The 17,225-nt window shown below is 40.7% G+C and overlaps 1 protein-coding gene across 2 annotated transcripts in view; it reads right to left on the bottom strand.

Moving 5' to 3' along the window:
* prkce (protein kinase C epsilon) overlaps positions 1–17,225 on the bottom strand; it is a 201,824-nt gene that overhangs the window by 36,565 nt on the left and 148,034 nt on the right. For both annotated transcript variants that reach the window (XM_012962692.3, NM_001114252.1), the window contains one exon: positions 3,201–3,355. In XM_012962692.3, the coding sequence (XP_012818146.1) occupies positions 3,201–3,355 (155 nt within the window). The remainder of the gene's footprint in view (positions 1–3,200; positions 3,356–17,225) is intronic.

The raw sequence follows: 17,225 nt of genomic DNA, 5'->3' as shown, positions 1-17,225 counted from the left end.
GGCCCCTACTTGGTTGTTAATGTCTGAATGAAGGATTATTTGTAATCCTATAATATTACAAATATATCCTTTGCCTAGGATCAATATTGCCTTGGACCATGGGCCAACTCTCAGAACTTAACTTTAATTCCTCCTCTCCTCCCTCAAACTCTTTATTATCCTAGCCTCGTTTCTCTACATACTTTACTCTATTCTTCCATCTATCAAACTTCCTTGTTCCCATACAGAAATAGGGAATGACCAGGAAATAGGCTAAATAATTAGAAGCAAGAGGGCCTACTGACACCTGGGCCCACCGGGAGTTTCCCTGGTATCCTGGTGGGCCAGTCCCAGTCCAACACTGTAAATATATATATATATATATATATATATGTCGCATAGCATCGCCACACTACATAGAATATATATAAAAAGAACAAAAATTTAAGACCTAATGGAAAGCTGTCTTCCATACAACATACTTTACGGTCATTTACAGGTGATCTTTCCCATTTACAGAAGTTGCAGTGCCAATATACAATAGCAATGCTTTTCATGACCATTCAGCGGCATTGTTCTTTATCCTATTAATCCTAAGTATGGCACCCTAAATCCCTGATATTCTGACACATCCTAATTACTGAAATCTGATTGTTGCCCGATTAGGGTCTGCTAAGGTAATATAAGCAACAGTCCTGTCTGTCTGCATCGAGCCTCTTCCTGTTCATGATTCAGTAGTGATGGGAGGAAAGGGCACGGACTGCAAAGCCTCACATCTGCTGCCCACCGATTCAATTCCTCTGGAGACGAGGGGAACAAACTCAGGAAGTGGCAGAGGACTGTAGACGCAAAGGAAAGAAGGGAAGAGATCGCCTTGATCTGCGCCGGGTCACATGAGGGCCACAGTGTGCGGGCTCTGCTAAGCCCTTCGCTTACACTGAAACACTGGCACACACAGCTGGCAGCGGCTGCTGGCAGTTTGCAGATGTTAACACTCGGCACTCAGGCAAACAATTGAAACCCCTGAGCAAGCAAACAAGTAGAGGCAGGAGTTCTGCACGGCGCTGGGGCTTTGTCCCTGGAAACACCGCAGGGTTACAGGTAACAGCCAAGTGTTTGCAACATAAATTAAATGTTCATTTGTTCTCCATCATACACGCCTGAATGTGTTTAAGTGCAATGTTCCCTGTCTCAGCTCTATTCTGGGCTAAAGTTTCAGGGAAAAACACGTCACATTGTCTTCAATAACAACACTGCCACCAAGTAGTAAAATATGCCTTATTATCAGTAGCAGTAAAGTGTCAATCAAGAGTTAAAGGGGTTATTTGCCTCTGAGTTAACTTTTAGTATAATGTAGAGAGTAACATTCTGAGGCAATATACAGCTGGGCTTCATTTTTTTTATTATTTGTGGTTTTTAATTATTTCACTTTTTGTTCAGCAGCTCTGCAGTTTGGAATTTCAGCACATATTTGGTTGCTGGGGTTCAAATTACCTTAGCAACCAGGGAGTGTTTTGAGAGACGGGTGTATTTATAGGAGAAAAACTGAATAGAAATAAAGGAATAAAAAGTAACAATAACAAAAAAGTTGCAGCCTTACAGAGCAATAGTTATTTGGTTGCTGGGGTCAGTGACCCCCATATGAAGGTTGGAAAGAGTCAAAGCGGCACATAATTCAAAAACTATAAAAATGAATAATGGAGTCCAATTGAAAAGTTGCTTAGAAATGGCAATTTTATAACATAGTAAGTTAACTAAAGGATGAACCACCCCTTTGAGTATGAGGCCAGGCATTGGCATTATAGAAAGACCAACCCACATCCGCAACAATCCAGCCCCTTAAAACAACCAATAAGATGTTTCTGTCATTGTATAGACCAGATGGAAAAAAACTGTGGATTTGTTGCTCTTCGTTAATTAATTAATTATCCAGAATGCTCGGGACCTGGGGTTTTCCAGATAAGGGATCTTTCCATAATTTGGATCTCAATAACTTAAGTCTGCTAAAAATAATTTAAGTAAAATAAACCCAATAGGATTGTTTTGCCTCCAATAAGGGGTAATTATATCTTAGTTGGGATCAAGTACAGGTACTGTTTTATTATTACAGAGAAAAGGGAATCATTTAACCATTAAATAAACCCAATAGGGCTGTTCTGCCCCAATAAGGGGTAATTATATCTTAGTTGGGATCAAGTACAGGTACTGTTTTATTATTACAGAGAAAAGGGAATCATTTAACCATTAAATAAACCCAATAGGGCTGTTCTGCCCCAATAAGGGGTAATTATATCTTAGTTGGGATCAAGTACAGGTACTGTTTTATTATTACAGAGAAAAGGGAATCATTTTTAAAAATTAGAGTTATTTTCTTATAATGGAGACTATGGGAAATGACCTTTCCGTAATTCGGAACTTTCTGGATAATGGGTTTCCGGATAAAGGATCCCATACCTTTACTGTCAATGAAGGAGAGATAGAAAGTAAAAGGAGTAAAAAAAAAGTTTATTAGCTCCAGAAACCAGACAGATGTTTACTGGTTTCTGTTACTGTTAAGATGATAATTAAAACATTAGATTGGATGCAGAGCTATATTGTGCATAGAGAGGGCATTAATGATCTAAATGATCTATAGTAAGGTGCTCTAGACATGGCTAAAGCAGGGATCAAACCTGAAACACTGAATTACTTGTTAGTTACTATATACTATATAGTACATAATGTACACCTTGTAAAATATAAGGATATTACAAGTCACTGAGGAGTTCCATGACTTTATAAAGGCACAGGGCTGAAGGCAAAGCGTTTTTATACAGGTCATGGAACTCTGAGGTACTGTAATACTTATATTTTATAACAGGGGTACATTACTTAATATAATACACAAATTTTAGTGAGAAATGTGACAATAATTTCTCACTAAAATAATCACTGACATCACTATAAGAACATCATCTGCAGAACATTCATGCCTTTAGTGTATTATTGTGTATGATATTAGTGGAAAAATGTTGTACAGGTATAGGACCCGTTATCCAGAATGCTCAGGACCAAGGGTTTTCTGGATAGGTTGAACTTGATGGACATATGTCTTTTTTCAACCTAACTTACTATGTTACTATGTAATATAATACAGAAGCAAACACTGCCTATTGTGCATCGAGATGATATAAACATGACACAATACAAGAACATTTTCTATGGAAGTGAATATTCCCTACCTGTATATAACACCGTGCTGGTGAAGAAACATGAGGGCTGAGGTGACTTCAGCAGCATAAAACCGTGACCGAGGTTCATCAAATTTACGAGAGCGCTGAATCTGGAACATTAGATCCCCTCCATTCACATACTCCATGACAAAAAACAAGCGGTCCTAAGGGGAAAAGACCAAAACAATTATTGTCTAAGAGCGGGTCATTTTGACTGTTTGGCACCAACTGATGGAATCAAGTTGTAACAAGTGAACCCTATACACACTGAGGCTTATGAACCAAAATTCGTATTTATGTCATTTTTGTATGTTTTCCCTATTTCACTTAATTTAAAAAAAATTTATTCATTAAAGAATCAAAAGGAAAAAAAATACAATAGAAAAAATTAACAAAAAACCTTTAACACCTCTCACTTTTCATTCAAATTTCAGAAACTCAAATTGTAGAGATTTCTTAAAAATGAAAAAGTCAGCATCTAAAAGGGGACGCGTTCACATCAAATTCAAGCTATTTTTTACAATTCAAGCCTTTGAGACCAATTTGAAATCTGTCGACTTGTAGAAAATGCTGGGTAGAATGTGATTTCACTGCATTTAAGGGTTTTTTCCCCCAATTTTAAGTTTTATTAACATTTTTGCAATAGAGTTTCTGTAATTTGAGTTATTTCCCCCATACCTGCACGCAGAAGTTCACCTTAACAGTGAGAAAATGATCTATTCGTTGCCACTAGAGTACTCCATGACAATGACTGGCAAATTCTTTTCACAACCTTAGAGAAATATATATATATAGCTACCGTATGCTGAATATATATAACCATGTAATAAACAAAATCCATCAGGAACATTCAGTGAAAAGCCGAACGTAACAAGAAAGTTGCTATTTTCACCCTTCTGCGCAAGGACCGGCCCCAAGATTTGGAAGAACAAAGACAGACGGAAAAGGACTGCTCTCTCACAGCTACCTCAGTCTGGTAAGGTCTTCTCCTAACAGGAGCACCATCCCGGGGTATAAGGCAAGTGACTGAAATCACTGGGGGTACCTACCTAACATTTTGGAAAGTCACCAATCAAGATTTAAAATTTTAAAGAATTAGAAAAAAATGAAAGTTCAATTTTTGATAAATCAACGTCTTTATCATCCTTTGCAGAACATTCTTTTTGCTCTGCAGTGTGTTGTACTTCCATTGTTGCAATCAGTTTTGACTGGCAGCTTCTTCATCCCATCTGTAAAAGCTCACACCCACTGCAACAAAGTCCCAGTTCTAGCTATCGATGGGATTCTGGGAATTGCATTGCATCAGCTGGAAGGCACAGGTAGGACATTCCTGCTGTGTATAATAAAAATACCTAACAAAGCTAAAGTTACATGCCTGCATGCACATCTACTGTGAACCTCATCCACAGCCCATCGTAGGCCTTGGCCAACAGGACTCTCCTTTCTGCAAGCCTTGGGCACCAATACTACTTAGCCAGCACTGATGCTTAGTTCCCACTATTGGGGAAAACCTACTGAAAAATGCACACATTTTTTTGTTGAAGGGATGCTAGAAGTCTGGACACTCCTGAGATAAATATCCATAGATTATGGAAATGCGGGACATTCATTGAACTATCCAGAACAGCGGGATGTGCTGGCTGGAGCCACCCATGTGTATTGACGTCACACGTACGCACGGGGCGCAACCTTATAAAAGGGTCTGTCATCGCCGCAGAAGAAGGAGCCGAAAAAGAAGACAACAACTTCAGGGGGCACTGTCTATGAGGCAATTGGGGGCACTGTGTATGGGGGCAATTGGGGCACTGTCTATGGGGGTCAATTGGGGGCACTTTCTATGGGGGGTACTGTCTATGGGGGCACTTTTTATGGTTGGTACTGTCTATGGGGGGTGCTGTCTATGGGGGCAATGTGTATGGGGGGTACTGTCTATTGGGCCACTGGGGGCACTGTGGATGGATGGCAAAACTGGTACATAGTTATAACTCACTTATAACTGCCTTCTCTCTATATTTGTATTTTATATGTAGGAGTTGATATATTGCTTTCCTTAGGTAGTACAGTATTAGGGTATAAAACATTTTGTGTCTGATTCCGTCATTTCAACTATATAAAAGTATTTTTTTTAAATGGGGTGTGGTAATTGGGGCGTGGCCACAAAAGTTGGTGTGGTCAAAAAAATTGCCACGCTGCACACAACAAATGTTTTTGTCCCTCTTTTCATTTTTAAATGTTGGGAGTTATGAAATATCTATTATCAGATAGATAGATATTGCACAATATACATCCTGAGGACACGTATAGCCCTAAGCACATATCTTGTTTCCAGAATCCAGAATATACTGCTGTATGTAGCCATCTTCTGTAGCAGATATCTCAGGGACTCTGAACTATAAAATAGTTAGTGCAGTTTTTGTGAGAAATATAACAAAGATGACAAATGCCTTGGGAAACGTGAATAAATCAGCCAAATTCTAGCCCTTGTATATTTATTCTGCCAGCCCAGAAGTCTTGAGCAGGAAAACATTCAGAAGACGGAGTTAAAAGCAAGAGTTCCCATGGTTTAGGATGGCTGCTGAATACACTGAGTACCAAAGCATGCCAATATTGGAAACTTATTGAAGCTGAAATGTCACACTTTGTTCTCTGGACTTCTGCTGCTGTTTGCTTATCAACTGTGGAGAAAGAGTGTAAATACAATGGGGGCGAGGAAGCCTTAAACCCTGTAAACAAAACGTGTGTGGGATTTTCCCAAATACGAGCAGAGCCTACGGTCATGCAAGTACCTGTGTGTTAAAATGAAACAGAAGTGAAGGCGCTACTGCTTAACCAAACACCCTGTGTATAATGTTGGCCTATCATTTCCAGCATTCCTCAATGTCTTTTAGAAAGTGGTTGCTACACACCAATCACAATCAAGGGATTTATCACACCATTGTTGGATTTCAATAAGCCGGACATAAACTCACATATAAGGGCCAAATACTGTGCTGAAAATGGACATTAAAATGTGCCCACTGCATTGCCTTACACTAAGGAACTTGCACGGGGGATTTAAGCTGCTGATTCAAGTCCTTCAGACTCATTTGGCAGCTCATTTGCCTCCCCGACTAATATCTTGACAAAAATTGGTGTTGATCAGGCAGGTTTGATTTTTCAGTTGGATTTAGGATGGTATTGGCTCATTGATGCAGTCTGTGCTCTGATGGCTCCTATACCCCTTAGGGTCAAACCATCAAGTTATTGCCCACCAATTGAGTGGATCTTAATGTGCATGGCCACCGGGTACATGATTTTCTGTATAATGCCACCTCATAAAACATGTTTATTGTGCAAAAGCCATCAGAAGTTAGATTGCTACCCAGCTGAACACATCATCCTCTTGCCTGTTCTGTTGTGATCAACATAATACGTGAATTTTTTGTTAACGCGTAGGAAGGTGGCATTGTTGAGAAATAAGCCGACTGAAAGCATGGCTTTGATGGTTTGTTTTGCCCACACAAGGCTGATTATACACTACCACATCAATTAGAATCTCCTAATTATGAAATCATTTTTTGTTAATTGATGATTCCATGACTAATTTATTTATGGTAGCCAGGATTATTCAGCCAGTAGAGGAGTATTTACATTTCCATCAATGGTCACATTTATGTCGAAAGAGAAACAAGAAGACCATTATCGCCTGCTAATTAACTATATTACTATTTATTGATACTGAGTACATCCTCAGGGCTATGGAACAAAAGGCATTCTGAGCATGGATAACATGGGTTGTAGGAAGCTCTTTCCTTTGAAGGATAATGGGAAATGCTGTGATGAGACCTTAAATAGCAATGTTTGACCACAAACACAGTTATAACATTTTGGGTAACATCAAGAGTAAGTGGCAATTTGACGCTCTTCCCTTTGCCTTCAATAGGTTGCAGCCTGCTCTGCTCCTGTTGTTTTGATTAATCTTCAGGCAGTTGCACTTCATAGTGGTGACCTCTCCACCCATAATCCCTGACTGTGGAGAGACAGTAGCTATGAGTGCTCAACCCACAATATTACCTAAGCCCAGTCATTTATTGGCTCAAGGGATACACATGACTAAAATAAACTTCATTTGTAGACAAATAACCACCTACACTAGGGATTAATTGAACCAGGAACCATCTAATATTAGCAAATTAAACAGTAAATATATATATCAGGGGTCCATAATCATTGAAAACACCTGAATACCAAATGCTGAACAAAAAATTAGCAAGATTCACCAAAATTCCATATGAAAACCCGCTGCTTTATAGTCATGAGACTTTACGGCAGAAATCCTCAAATGTTACCAGTTCAAGCCTCACTTGAGGGTCCAACATGGCTCCTTGAAGGTCTAGCCTTTTGTCAGGGCCACCATAGCCCATAAATGAGTATCTATATAGAATATTATTGTATTCAGTCATAGTTTCAAAAATATCTAAAGCAGCTAATATATATTGCCCCCAAATCTTACCCTAACTGACCTTCAAGCTGGGCTTTCAGATGTATCTAGGAAAGCAAATGGCCATATTCCTTCATTCTCATCCATTTTTGGACTGGCATGCCCCCAAAAAATCCTAAATAGAGACTTTTTTTTTTTTTAGAATCATGTACAGGTATGGGATCCCTTATCCGGAAACCCGTTATCCAGAAAGTTACGAATTACATAAAGGCCATCTCCCATAGACTCCATTATAAACAAATAATTTCAATTTTTAAAAATGATTCCCTTTTCTCTATAATAATAAAACAGTACCTGTACTTGATCCCAACTAAGATATAATTACCCCTTATTGGGGGCAGAACAGCCCTATTGGGTTTATTTAATGGTTAAATGATTCCCTTTTCTCTGTAATAATAAAACAGTACCTGTACTTGATCCCAACTAAGATATAATTACCCCTTATTGGGGGCAGAACAGCCCTATTGGGTTTATTTAATGGTTAAATGATTCCCTTTTCTCTGTAATAATAAAACAGTACCTGTACTTGATCCCAACTAAGATATAATTACCCCTTATTGGGGGCAGAACAGCCCTATTGGGTTTATTTAATGGTTAAATGATTCCCTTTTCTCTGTAATAATAAAACAGTACCTGTACTTGATCCCAACTAAGATATAATTACCCCTTATTGGGGGCAGAACAGCCCTATTGGGTTTATTTAATGGTTAAATGATTCCCTTTTCTCTGTAATAATAAAACAGTACCTGTACTTGATCCCAACTAAGATATAATTACCCCTTATTGGGGCAGAACAGCCCTATTGGGTTTATTTCATGGTTAAATGATTCCCTTTTCTCTGTAATAATAAAACAGTACTTGTACTTGATCCCAACTAAGATATAATTACCCCTTATTGGGGGCAGAACAGCCCTATTGGGTTTATTTAACAGTTATATGATTCTTAGGAGACTTAAAGTGTGGAGATCTAAATTATGGAAAGACCCCTTATCCGGAAAACCTCAGGTCCCGAGCATTCTGGATAACAGGTTCCATACCTGATTCTATTACACTGATATGGTTTTGGACCTGTTTCTCCAGTTTAAACCACTCTTTCTGTGTTTTGATCTCCCTAAAAAGAACAATACGTTTCTGTATCTATTGCCATTGCTCCTATAAGTATTTTTGCAGAATATGCTGCATTTATTTCACATCTTCAAAACCCCAAAATAAATGAACATACACAGCAAAAAGGTAAGGCTCATGGGAGCACTAAACAGAAACTTTATGTTCCTTTAATGGAGATGAAAGAATTATGAAAACCAACTGTAGAAATACATCTAAAACCATTTCAACGCAACAAGACGTTTAAAAGAAAAATGTCTTTTTTGTGTATTTTTTTAAGTTTGCCAGGCCGAGGCCAGCTTCTTAGAAGCCTAGTAAATCCATAACTATGTCTACTAAACAGACATCCAACTGATCACTAACTCTTCAATATATGCTAGCGCTCTCTCTAGGAACTACATTCTTGAAAGTGGCAGCCATGATGAACTGCAAACAAAATACAAAAATGAAGAATAACACCATTAAAGAATGCTTTCCAAAAGCCCCAGGGAACTTGTTGTTAATTAATCAAATAGGCGGGGAAGTAATGTAACTAGAATCAATTTATCAACTAAACCACTTAAGCAGAGAAAAAAAATGAGCTTTTGTTAGCAAGTAGCCTTTACCAGGAAATCTCAGTCAGACATAGGCCTGGCACAAGGCATATCTGTATTTTGAGAAGCCGCCTTAAGTCTAAATGTTATGTTTGTGATCGTGCTGCTACTCTCTAAGGTTCAGTTAATGGTTCAGCCATCCATGGCGGCTACGGCTTTTATCCAATGTAACAAAACAAAAAAAAATACTATTGGTTAAGCAAGGGTCATGGAACAACTTAGCAGCTACTGTAACGCCATCTTTTATGAGGATTATATATAAAAACTCACTGATTTACACCTAAACAATGTGAGAAACCAGACTGACCATAAAAGTTTGCATCAATATTCATTAGTCCCATGAAGGAAGCATTCACAAGCAAAACCAAGAGCTTCATGAATGTGGCTGGATCCATATAGGCCACTACCTCCATATTAAGAACCCATTTAATCACAGTAAAAATCCCCTTGAAGAGCCCTAGTTCCGATATAATATCACTGATAATTAGAGAATTGGGAAATTGTGCAGATCCATTCAGAAAGGAGCCTTAGAGCATGTGATCTACATGTGCATGTAAATAACACAGTAATGTAAAGTTAACTAACTGGCATTTCTTCCATGGGATGGTGCAGTTGGCATGCTAAGCCTACAGTAGAGTGTATTTTACATAAGAAGGGTTGCCTAAAGGCCAGTTACAGGGAGATTTTAGGGTGAAAATGTATTTGGTGTCTTAGATATTTTTGGATCTGTAGCTGAATTGTTACTACATCAATTATTTGCAATAGCTGTAACCGTATTAGCTAAAGGGATGGGATATTGAAAGTATGAAGGTAGACTGGTAAGGTTGGAGTTGCCTTCTCTGGAAAAAAGATGCTATGGAGGGGACATAATTACCCTATACCAGTAGATAAGAGGGGACTATAGGCAGATAGGGGAATCTTTTTTGCCCATAAACGATCAGCGCACCAGAGGCCCCCCTTTACAGTCACGGAACTTTCTATGAAGCAGAGTTCAAGGTCATTCACGGTGAGGGCAGTGAGATTGATGAAAGCACCTCCTAGTGATGTTATAATGGCAGATTCTGTTAATGCCTATAAGAGAGGCCTAGATGAGTTCTCAAACAAGTATAATATTCAAGGCTATTGTGATACTAATATTGGTAAATATAGTTTATATATGTGAGTTTACAGACAGGTCTGTAGAAGTATGTGTATTATATATATATATATATATATATATATATATATGCACTGGGGTCCATTTGGAGAGGTTGAAGTTACTTTAGTCTTTTTACAACCTAACAACTATATAATGGGGGGATTCTATCCAAAGGAAGAACCACCAAAGTATGCCTTGACCTGAAAAAGTTTGACAACCACTGATCTTAAGGCAACCAAGGAATGTCTGTACCAAGAGATGTAACTTTGAGTGATTCAATGGTGGGGTTGAAAGTGTTTCTTGCAATCAGCACAGATATATAATTATGGCACGGGGTGACCAGGAAGGAGTTTGCCCTTGTGAGGTTGAATTGGAAGCTGGCCAATCAGGGGTTTCTTTCTGTTCATCTGGATCAATCTGCAAAGTGCTTTGGAAAGGTTGATCTGAATGGGCTTGCAATCTTTCAGATAGATCCTTGATCTTGTTGTAACTTTTCAGCCTCCTATAAGGATATCCAAAGTGCCAGCCAAGCAGGGAATGATGCAGTATGGGCAGGAATGTTGTGCTTGGAACCAACAGAAATACGTGCACGTGAGCCCATTTTCCCAACGCGAAATGAAATCCACACTGGTCTCCTACTGAACCCTCCTTACTTCCACCAATTGGGTTAGTTCTGCGCATCCAGGTTTGGAGAATGTAAATAGCGCACAATTGCAAATAAATTTTATTTTAGAAAATCATTTCCTCATTCTTTATTGGTTTCCCAACAAGCATTAAATTTTATTACCAAGTTTTTGTTATTTTTTTTTTTTTAAACAGGATGCTGAAAAAGTTTGTTTAGAAATGCTCAAAAAGGCATCAAGTGACCCACCCGTTTCAGCACGAATAAACATTTCCTGCTGATGATTAAAACCACCAAGACAATCGGCAGTCTGCTAAGATAAAAGGGCACAGCATCTGATAACGCCACGCTCTGCCAGAGCCCATACATGCACTTATATAAGAGTTTCTCCAAGCTGCTAGCAGCACTCTCATTATTTTATATAATGTTTTATTGCATGTAAAGCCTCACTCGTTTACAAGGCAAAGCACTTAATTGCCATAATCTTGGGCAAGGCTGATTTCCCATGAGTGGCAATGACTCTGAGCTAAACCAGTGTTTATGAAGTACACACAAATAGGAGGATTACATGAAGAAACATAATCTTATGAAATGATGGAAGAACACTAGGGCTGAAGTAGCCCCCTGTGTGAGTGATGGGTTATATAATTAGCAAATGTAGGACTGAGCAGTACAACTCTAATTACACTTCTGTGGTTCTGAAAATGCACCATAATTGCAGTATTCACCCCAATTTATCGGTGTTTCCAGAAGTCATTTATTTTTCAAGTTGGAGCCTTTAAGGTCCTCATACACGGGCCGATTCTAGTTGCCGATGTCAGTTCCTTAGACCGATTCGGCAGCTAATCGGCCCGTGAATGGGCACTACCGACGGGACTGCCCGACCGATATGTGGCCTGAAATCATCCAGATCTTGATCGGGCAAGTTAAAAAAATTTGCACATTATGTGACCTGTTTAAAGGAGAATGCAAGTCAAAATGTAAAAAGCATACTGCCCAATAGTCCTCCTATTGTTTAGTAAAAACGCCACACTTTTGGCTCACCTAATCACATATTTACTCAGTCACACTTACTTCACATTTTCTAGAACAGGCAGCCATCTCTAAAAAGGTATTCTCCCTTCCTTTCCCTCCTTGCTTCATACTGCACATGTGTTTCATTCCCTCCCCCCCTGCCAGATCCGCTTCTGATTGGCTGGTGGGCATGTGTAGCTCAGAACAGGAGACAGGATCAAGTTACACACATGCTCAGAGAATAGGAAGGCTGCCGCTGGCACCTACAGGAAGGGGAGAGAGATTTCAGTGATGTCACTGTAGGCTTCACACTGCTGTAGGCTGCCAGCACCATATCTCAGAGAAGCAAGCAGGGATCTGGGAATTTAGATATGCAGTAAGTAACATAGTAACATAGTAACATAGTAAGTTGGGTTGAAAAAAGACATATACGTCCATCAAGTTCAACCATAATGCCTATATATAACCTGCCTAACTACTAGTTGATCCAGAGGAAGGCAAAAAACCCCATCTGAAGCCTCTCTAATTTGCCACTTAAAAAGTACTTAAAAAGAATGCCTTTAGACTTACTTTTAATTTATATTAACCATTCATTGTCCTTTAAAAAAAAGACAGGTTTAACAGCGTAAAAAAAACGGCATTACTTTTAATTCTTTTTTTCTTTCACTGGAACTTATGTAACATAACAACATAAAATCTGGTGTTCAGACGGTGAAATTTACCATTTATTTATTTATAGCATAAATTACAGGCCGTTAATCTTGCACACTAAGCATTAGCTACTATATAAACTGTGCTACTGTCTGAAATTCCTTTCTCAGCTTTAACGCTCACAAAAACACAGAACTGTGAAACCAATGCTAAGGGTTATCAGGTTGCACTCCACATATCTGCATTTAAGGATAAAGGTTACAAGCGCCTTTTCTGTAATTACATCCAATTTTGTCTCTACAGTAAGTTTAGTTTTTATGTTTACCAAATAAGATTTCCTGGGGGATTTCATTACTGTTCCAGTGATATAACGCTGCGGCTGGGTTTAGTCTATGCATTCTGTGCACATTTTAGCAAACAGCGGAGCTGGCTAGGGTCCATCTAGTTCAGGGATCCCCAACCTTTTTTACTCGTGAGCTACACTCCAGATGTTAAAAGTGTTGGGGAGCAACACAAGCTTGAAAAAGTTCTTTGGGGATGGCAAATAAGGGCTGTGATTGGCTATTAGGAAGCCCCATGTGGACTGCTGGCCTGCAGGAGCCTCTGCTTGGAGTAATTGTGTCTCTGGGCTTCCAAAACTTGCGTCCGAGCCAGAAATGTAAAAATGCCACCTAAAAATGCCACTGGGAGCAACATGTTACTCACGAGCCACTGGTTGGGGACCACTGATCTAGATTGTGCTGAGCCAATCATATGCATGTATAACTAGAAAAGTTGCATTTAAAGGGGCCTCTGGGGTCGTTTATAAATACTGGGCAAATTTGCACATGGACAGTTTAGGTGCCCATACACCTTAAGATCCGCTCGTTTGTTGTCAAGCAAGCGGATCTTCTCCCGATATCCCCCCACCTACAGTTGGGCGATATCAGGAGAATCCAGGCTAATTCGATCATTTGGCCCTGGGGTCAAATGATCAAATTATTATGGCGGTTATAGGCAAAGTCGGTCCGGAGACCGCATCAAAAAGCCGAAGCGGTCCCCGATCCGACTAGATTTTTTTTAACTTGCCCGATCGATATCTGGCCGATTTCAGGCCAGATATCGGTCGGGCAGGCCCGTCGGTAGTGCGCATACACGGCCCGATTAGCTGCCGAATCTGTCTAAGGGACTGATATCGGCAGCTAGAATCGGCCAATGTATGGGGACCGTAACCCATGCAACCAACCAGATACATGCTTTCTATGTTCAACCTGCAGCTAGCTGAAAAAAAAGCTAATCACTGATTGGTCGCTATGGGTTATTGCCCAGATGCAAACTTGCCCAGTGTTTTTAAATGAGCCCTACTGAGCTTCCGCTAAATTACATACAGTGCTTTCCTAGTTTCATTTTTGCATGAATTTAATATGGGCTTTGTGAATGCGGAAACTGTTTATCTGTTAGGTTACTAGATCTGAGGCAAAGCAGCAAGTCGTGGCACAGCCCGCCAAGCTAAAGCTACAGCCACCTTTAAGGCACAACTTTTTTGTTCTGCGAATTTCTGAATGTGACGTTGCCAAAATAATGCCCTGGTGAGAACTGCAAGTACTTTATGTCTCCGTGCCGGGGCTGTTTTTTCCTCCTTTGAAGCTCTAGGCACGCAGCTCAGACATTGGATGTTAGCAGGAAGAATTAAAAAAAGACTAATTCCAGTTCTAACTTTCTTTACCAAAAGCAGCCGCTCATTGGTTCCTTCTCAGTTACTGAGGGCCGTCTGTTAGCCGGCAATAGAATGGGCAGCCTTTCTGCTATGCTATGTCTTTTAGCAATTTTCCCACATACTTGGAAACAAAGGTCATCTGGTGAATGGAAGTTTCTTGCAAGAACACCCATGTGGATGCAGAGAGGGAAGAATGGAAAATGAGCAGGAGATATAATGGCGTCACTCAGGAAGTATTACATGGAAAAAAAGAACCAGTGCTCAGCATTTCTGTACAAAATGTCCTTATCTAAGAAAAGCCCTAAACAAGCACAAGACAAAATGTTTCGGTTCCGTCATTGCTGCAAGTCTCTAGACAGAGCGATATATATATATCTTGACTTGTAGCCCAATGGCTTATAGGGAATGCTGGGTCTTGTAGTTCACTAATAGGGAGGGGGTGCATATTTGTTTCAGGGTTAATTAATCTGCTTACTGTGCCTCGGCTAATTATATCACTGTTAAATGAGGCACAGGAATAGCAGCAGGGAGAGATGTATGGTAAAAGGGTAGGTGCACCTACAATTATGATTTTTTTGGAAATAAAATGGCAACATTTGGAAACCATTTCCAGCAATAATTTGTCACCGGGCCTCTATAATGGCACTATAAGATGCCATGATATATGGTACATGGTAGCTCTCCAGCAGCCAATCAGATGGTGAGATTACAAGGGTCCATACACTGTATGAATGATCAGACCAGGAGGGGGTGATGGGGAACTGTGGGTCCCTTCCTCGCTAATGCCCCATACACTGGCACGTATCAGGCACCGGCACATAGAATTTTCCAGAATGACCATCCCTGGACCCAATATCCACAGTACAAGGGTGAGAGTGTATCTGAATGGTGACTCAGCAGGTTAGCACGGATACAAGTGTTAACAGCTTTGAGAACATAAGCTGAACATCCAGTGTCCTTTCCCATACCATAAAAATAAACACAAGTAAAATCCTTGGGGACATTTAAAATCCTCTATGTCTCTGCTGTTAGAAAGGAAAGAACTGGGCGGCATGGTGGCTCTACTGCATTGCAGAGTGTGATTCAGACTTGCAAGCACTGAGTGTGTTCTCTCCAGATGGGTTTTTCTTCAGATATTTAGGATCACTTCAAACCACACCCATGTTATCACAAGAGCTTTTAAGACCATCCCCACATTAATGGTTTTAGTGCAGCAAAAACCCAAATGGTTGGTGCTTACTATAGGGATTTAAACCTTCATTCATATGTGAGAAAAGTTCATTATGTCATATTAAGACACACCCTTAAACCCATATGCCTCCCCTATAAATAGCAAAGCAACCCCCTGCATACACACCTAAGGGACCATATAATGACTATTTCCAAATGCTAACAAACTCCCAAAACAAACCCCTGTCAGGTTCACCTAACACAGGCAGCATAGGGCAGGCAGAGTATGGCACACACAGGCAGCATAGGGCAGGCAGAGTATGGCACACACAGGCAGCATAGGGCAGGCAGAGTATGGCACACACAGGCAGCATAGGGCAGGCAGAGTATGGCACACACAGGCAGCATAGGGCAGGCAGAGTATGGCACACACAGGCAGCATAGGGCAGGCAGAGTATGGCACACACAGGCAGCATAGGGCAGGCAGAGTATGGCACACACAGGCAGCATAGGGCAGGCAGAGTATGGCACACACAGGCAGCATAGGGCAGGCAGAGTATGGCACACACAGGCAGCATAGGGCAGGCACAGTATGGCACACACAGGCAGCATAGGGCAGGCACAGTATGGCACACACAGGCAGCATAGGGCAGGCAGAGTATGGCACACACAGGCAGAATAGGGCAGGCAGAGTATGGCACACACAGGCAGCATAGGGCAGGCAGAGTATGGCACACACAGGCAGCATAGGGCAGGCAGAGTATGGCACACACAGGCAGCATAGGGCAGGCAGAGTATGGCACACACAGGCAGCATAGGGCAGGCAGAGTATGGCACACAGAGGCAGGGTAGGGCAGGCAGAGTATGGCACACACAGGCAGCGTAGGGCAGGCAGAGTATGGCACACAGAGGCAGGGTAGGGCAGGCAGAGTATGGCACACACAGGCAGGGTAGGGCAGGCAGAGTATGGTACACATAGGCATTTGTTCTTTTACATCTGTATCATTGTTGGTAGCTAAGGGTGACTCCTGAGCTGAACCCAACACATTTTAGTGTTTTTTTCTGGTTGGTTACTTATTAAGTCTTACACCTCAGCCGTCTTTGTTCAAGAGCACACACTAAAAGTGGCCACAGACTGTAAGATCCATTAGTTTGGCGAGGTCACCAAGTGATAGGATCTTCTTCTGATAAGCCCACCTATGGGCCAATTTCAGGCTAGAAGCCAGTTGGGAAGGCCCGTCAGTGGTGCCCATGAAGGGGCAGATAAGCTGCTGAATCGGTCTAAAGTAACGATTTTGGCAGCTAAAATTGGCTGGATCTTACCCGATATGCCCACCTATGGGTGGCCACCTTAAGCTAGCATTTCTTCAGATATAGCTGGTTGAAGGGATTATTTGCTGGGGTCTCTGCGACTATTTTCTAAAGGGATTTCTGATTTTAATTGGTTTATGGTAGGAGGAATGTGAATGGCTTCTGATTTCAAAAACTTTTCCATTATATTTCATAGGGTGGCACTTTTGGCCGGCTTTTAGCCACCTCACCCTACTGATAAGTCACCAGGGTGAG

Source organism: Xenopus tropicalis, chromosome 5 (genome assembly GCF_000004195.4).
Source record: "Xenopus tropicalis strain Nigerian chromosome 5, UCB_Xtro_10.0, whole genome shotgun sequence".
Lineage (NCBI taxonomy): Eukaryota > Metazoa > Chordata > Amphibia > Anura > Pipidae > Xenopus > Xenopus tropicalis.
The sequence above is the reverse complement of the archived record's forward strand: the minus strand, read 5'-3'. Positions and strand labels throughout refer to the sequence as shown.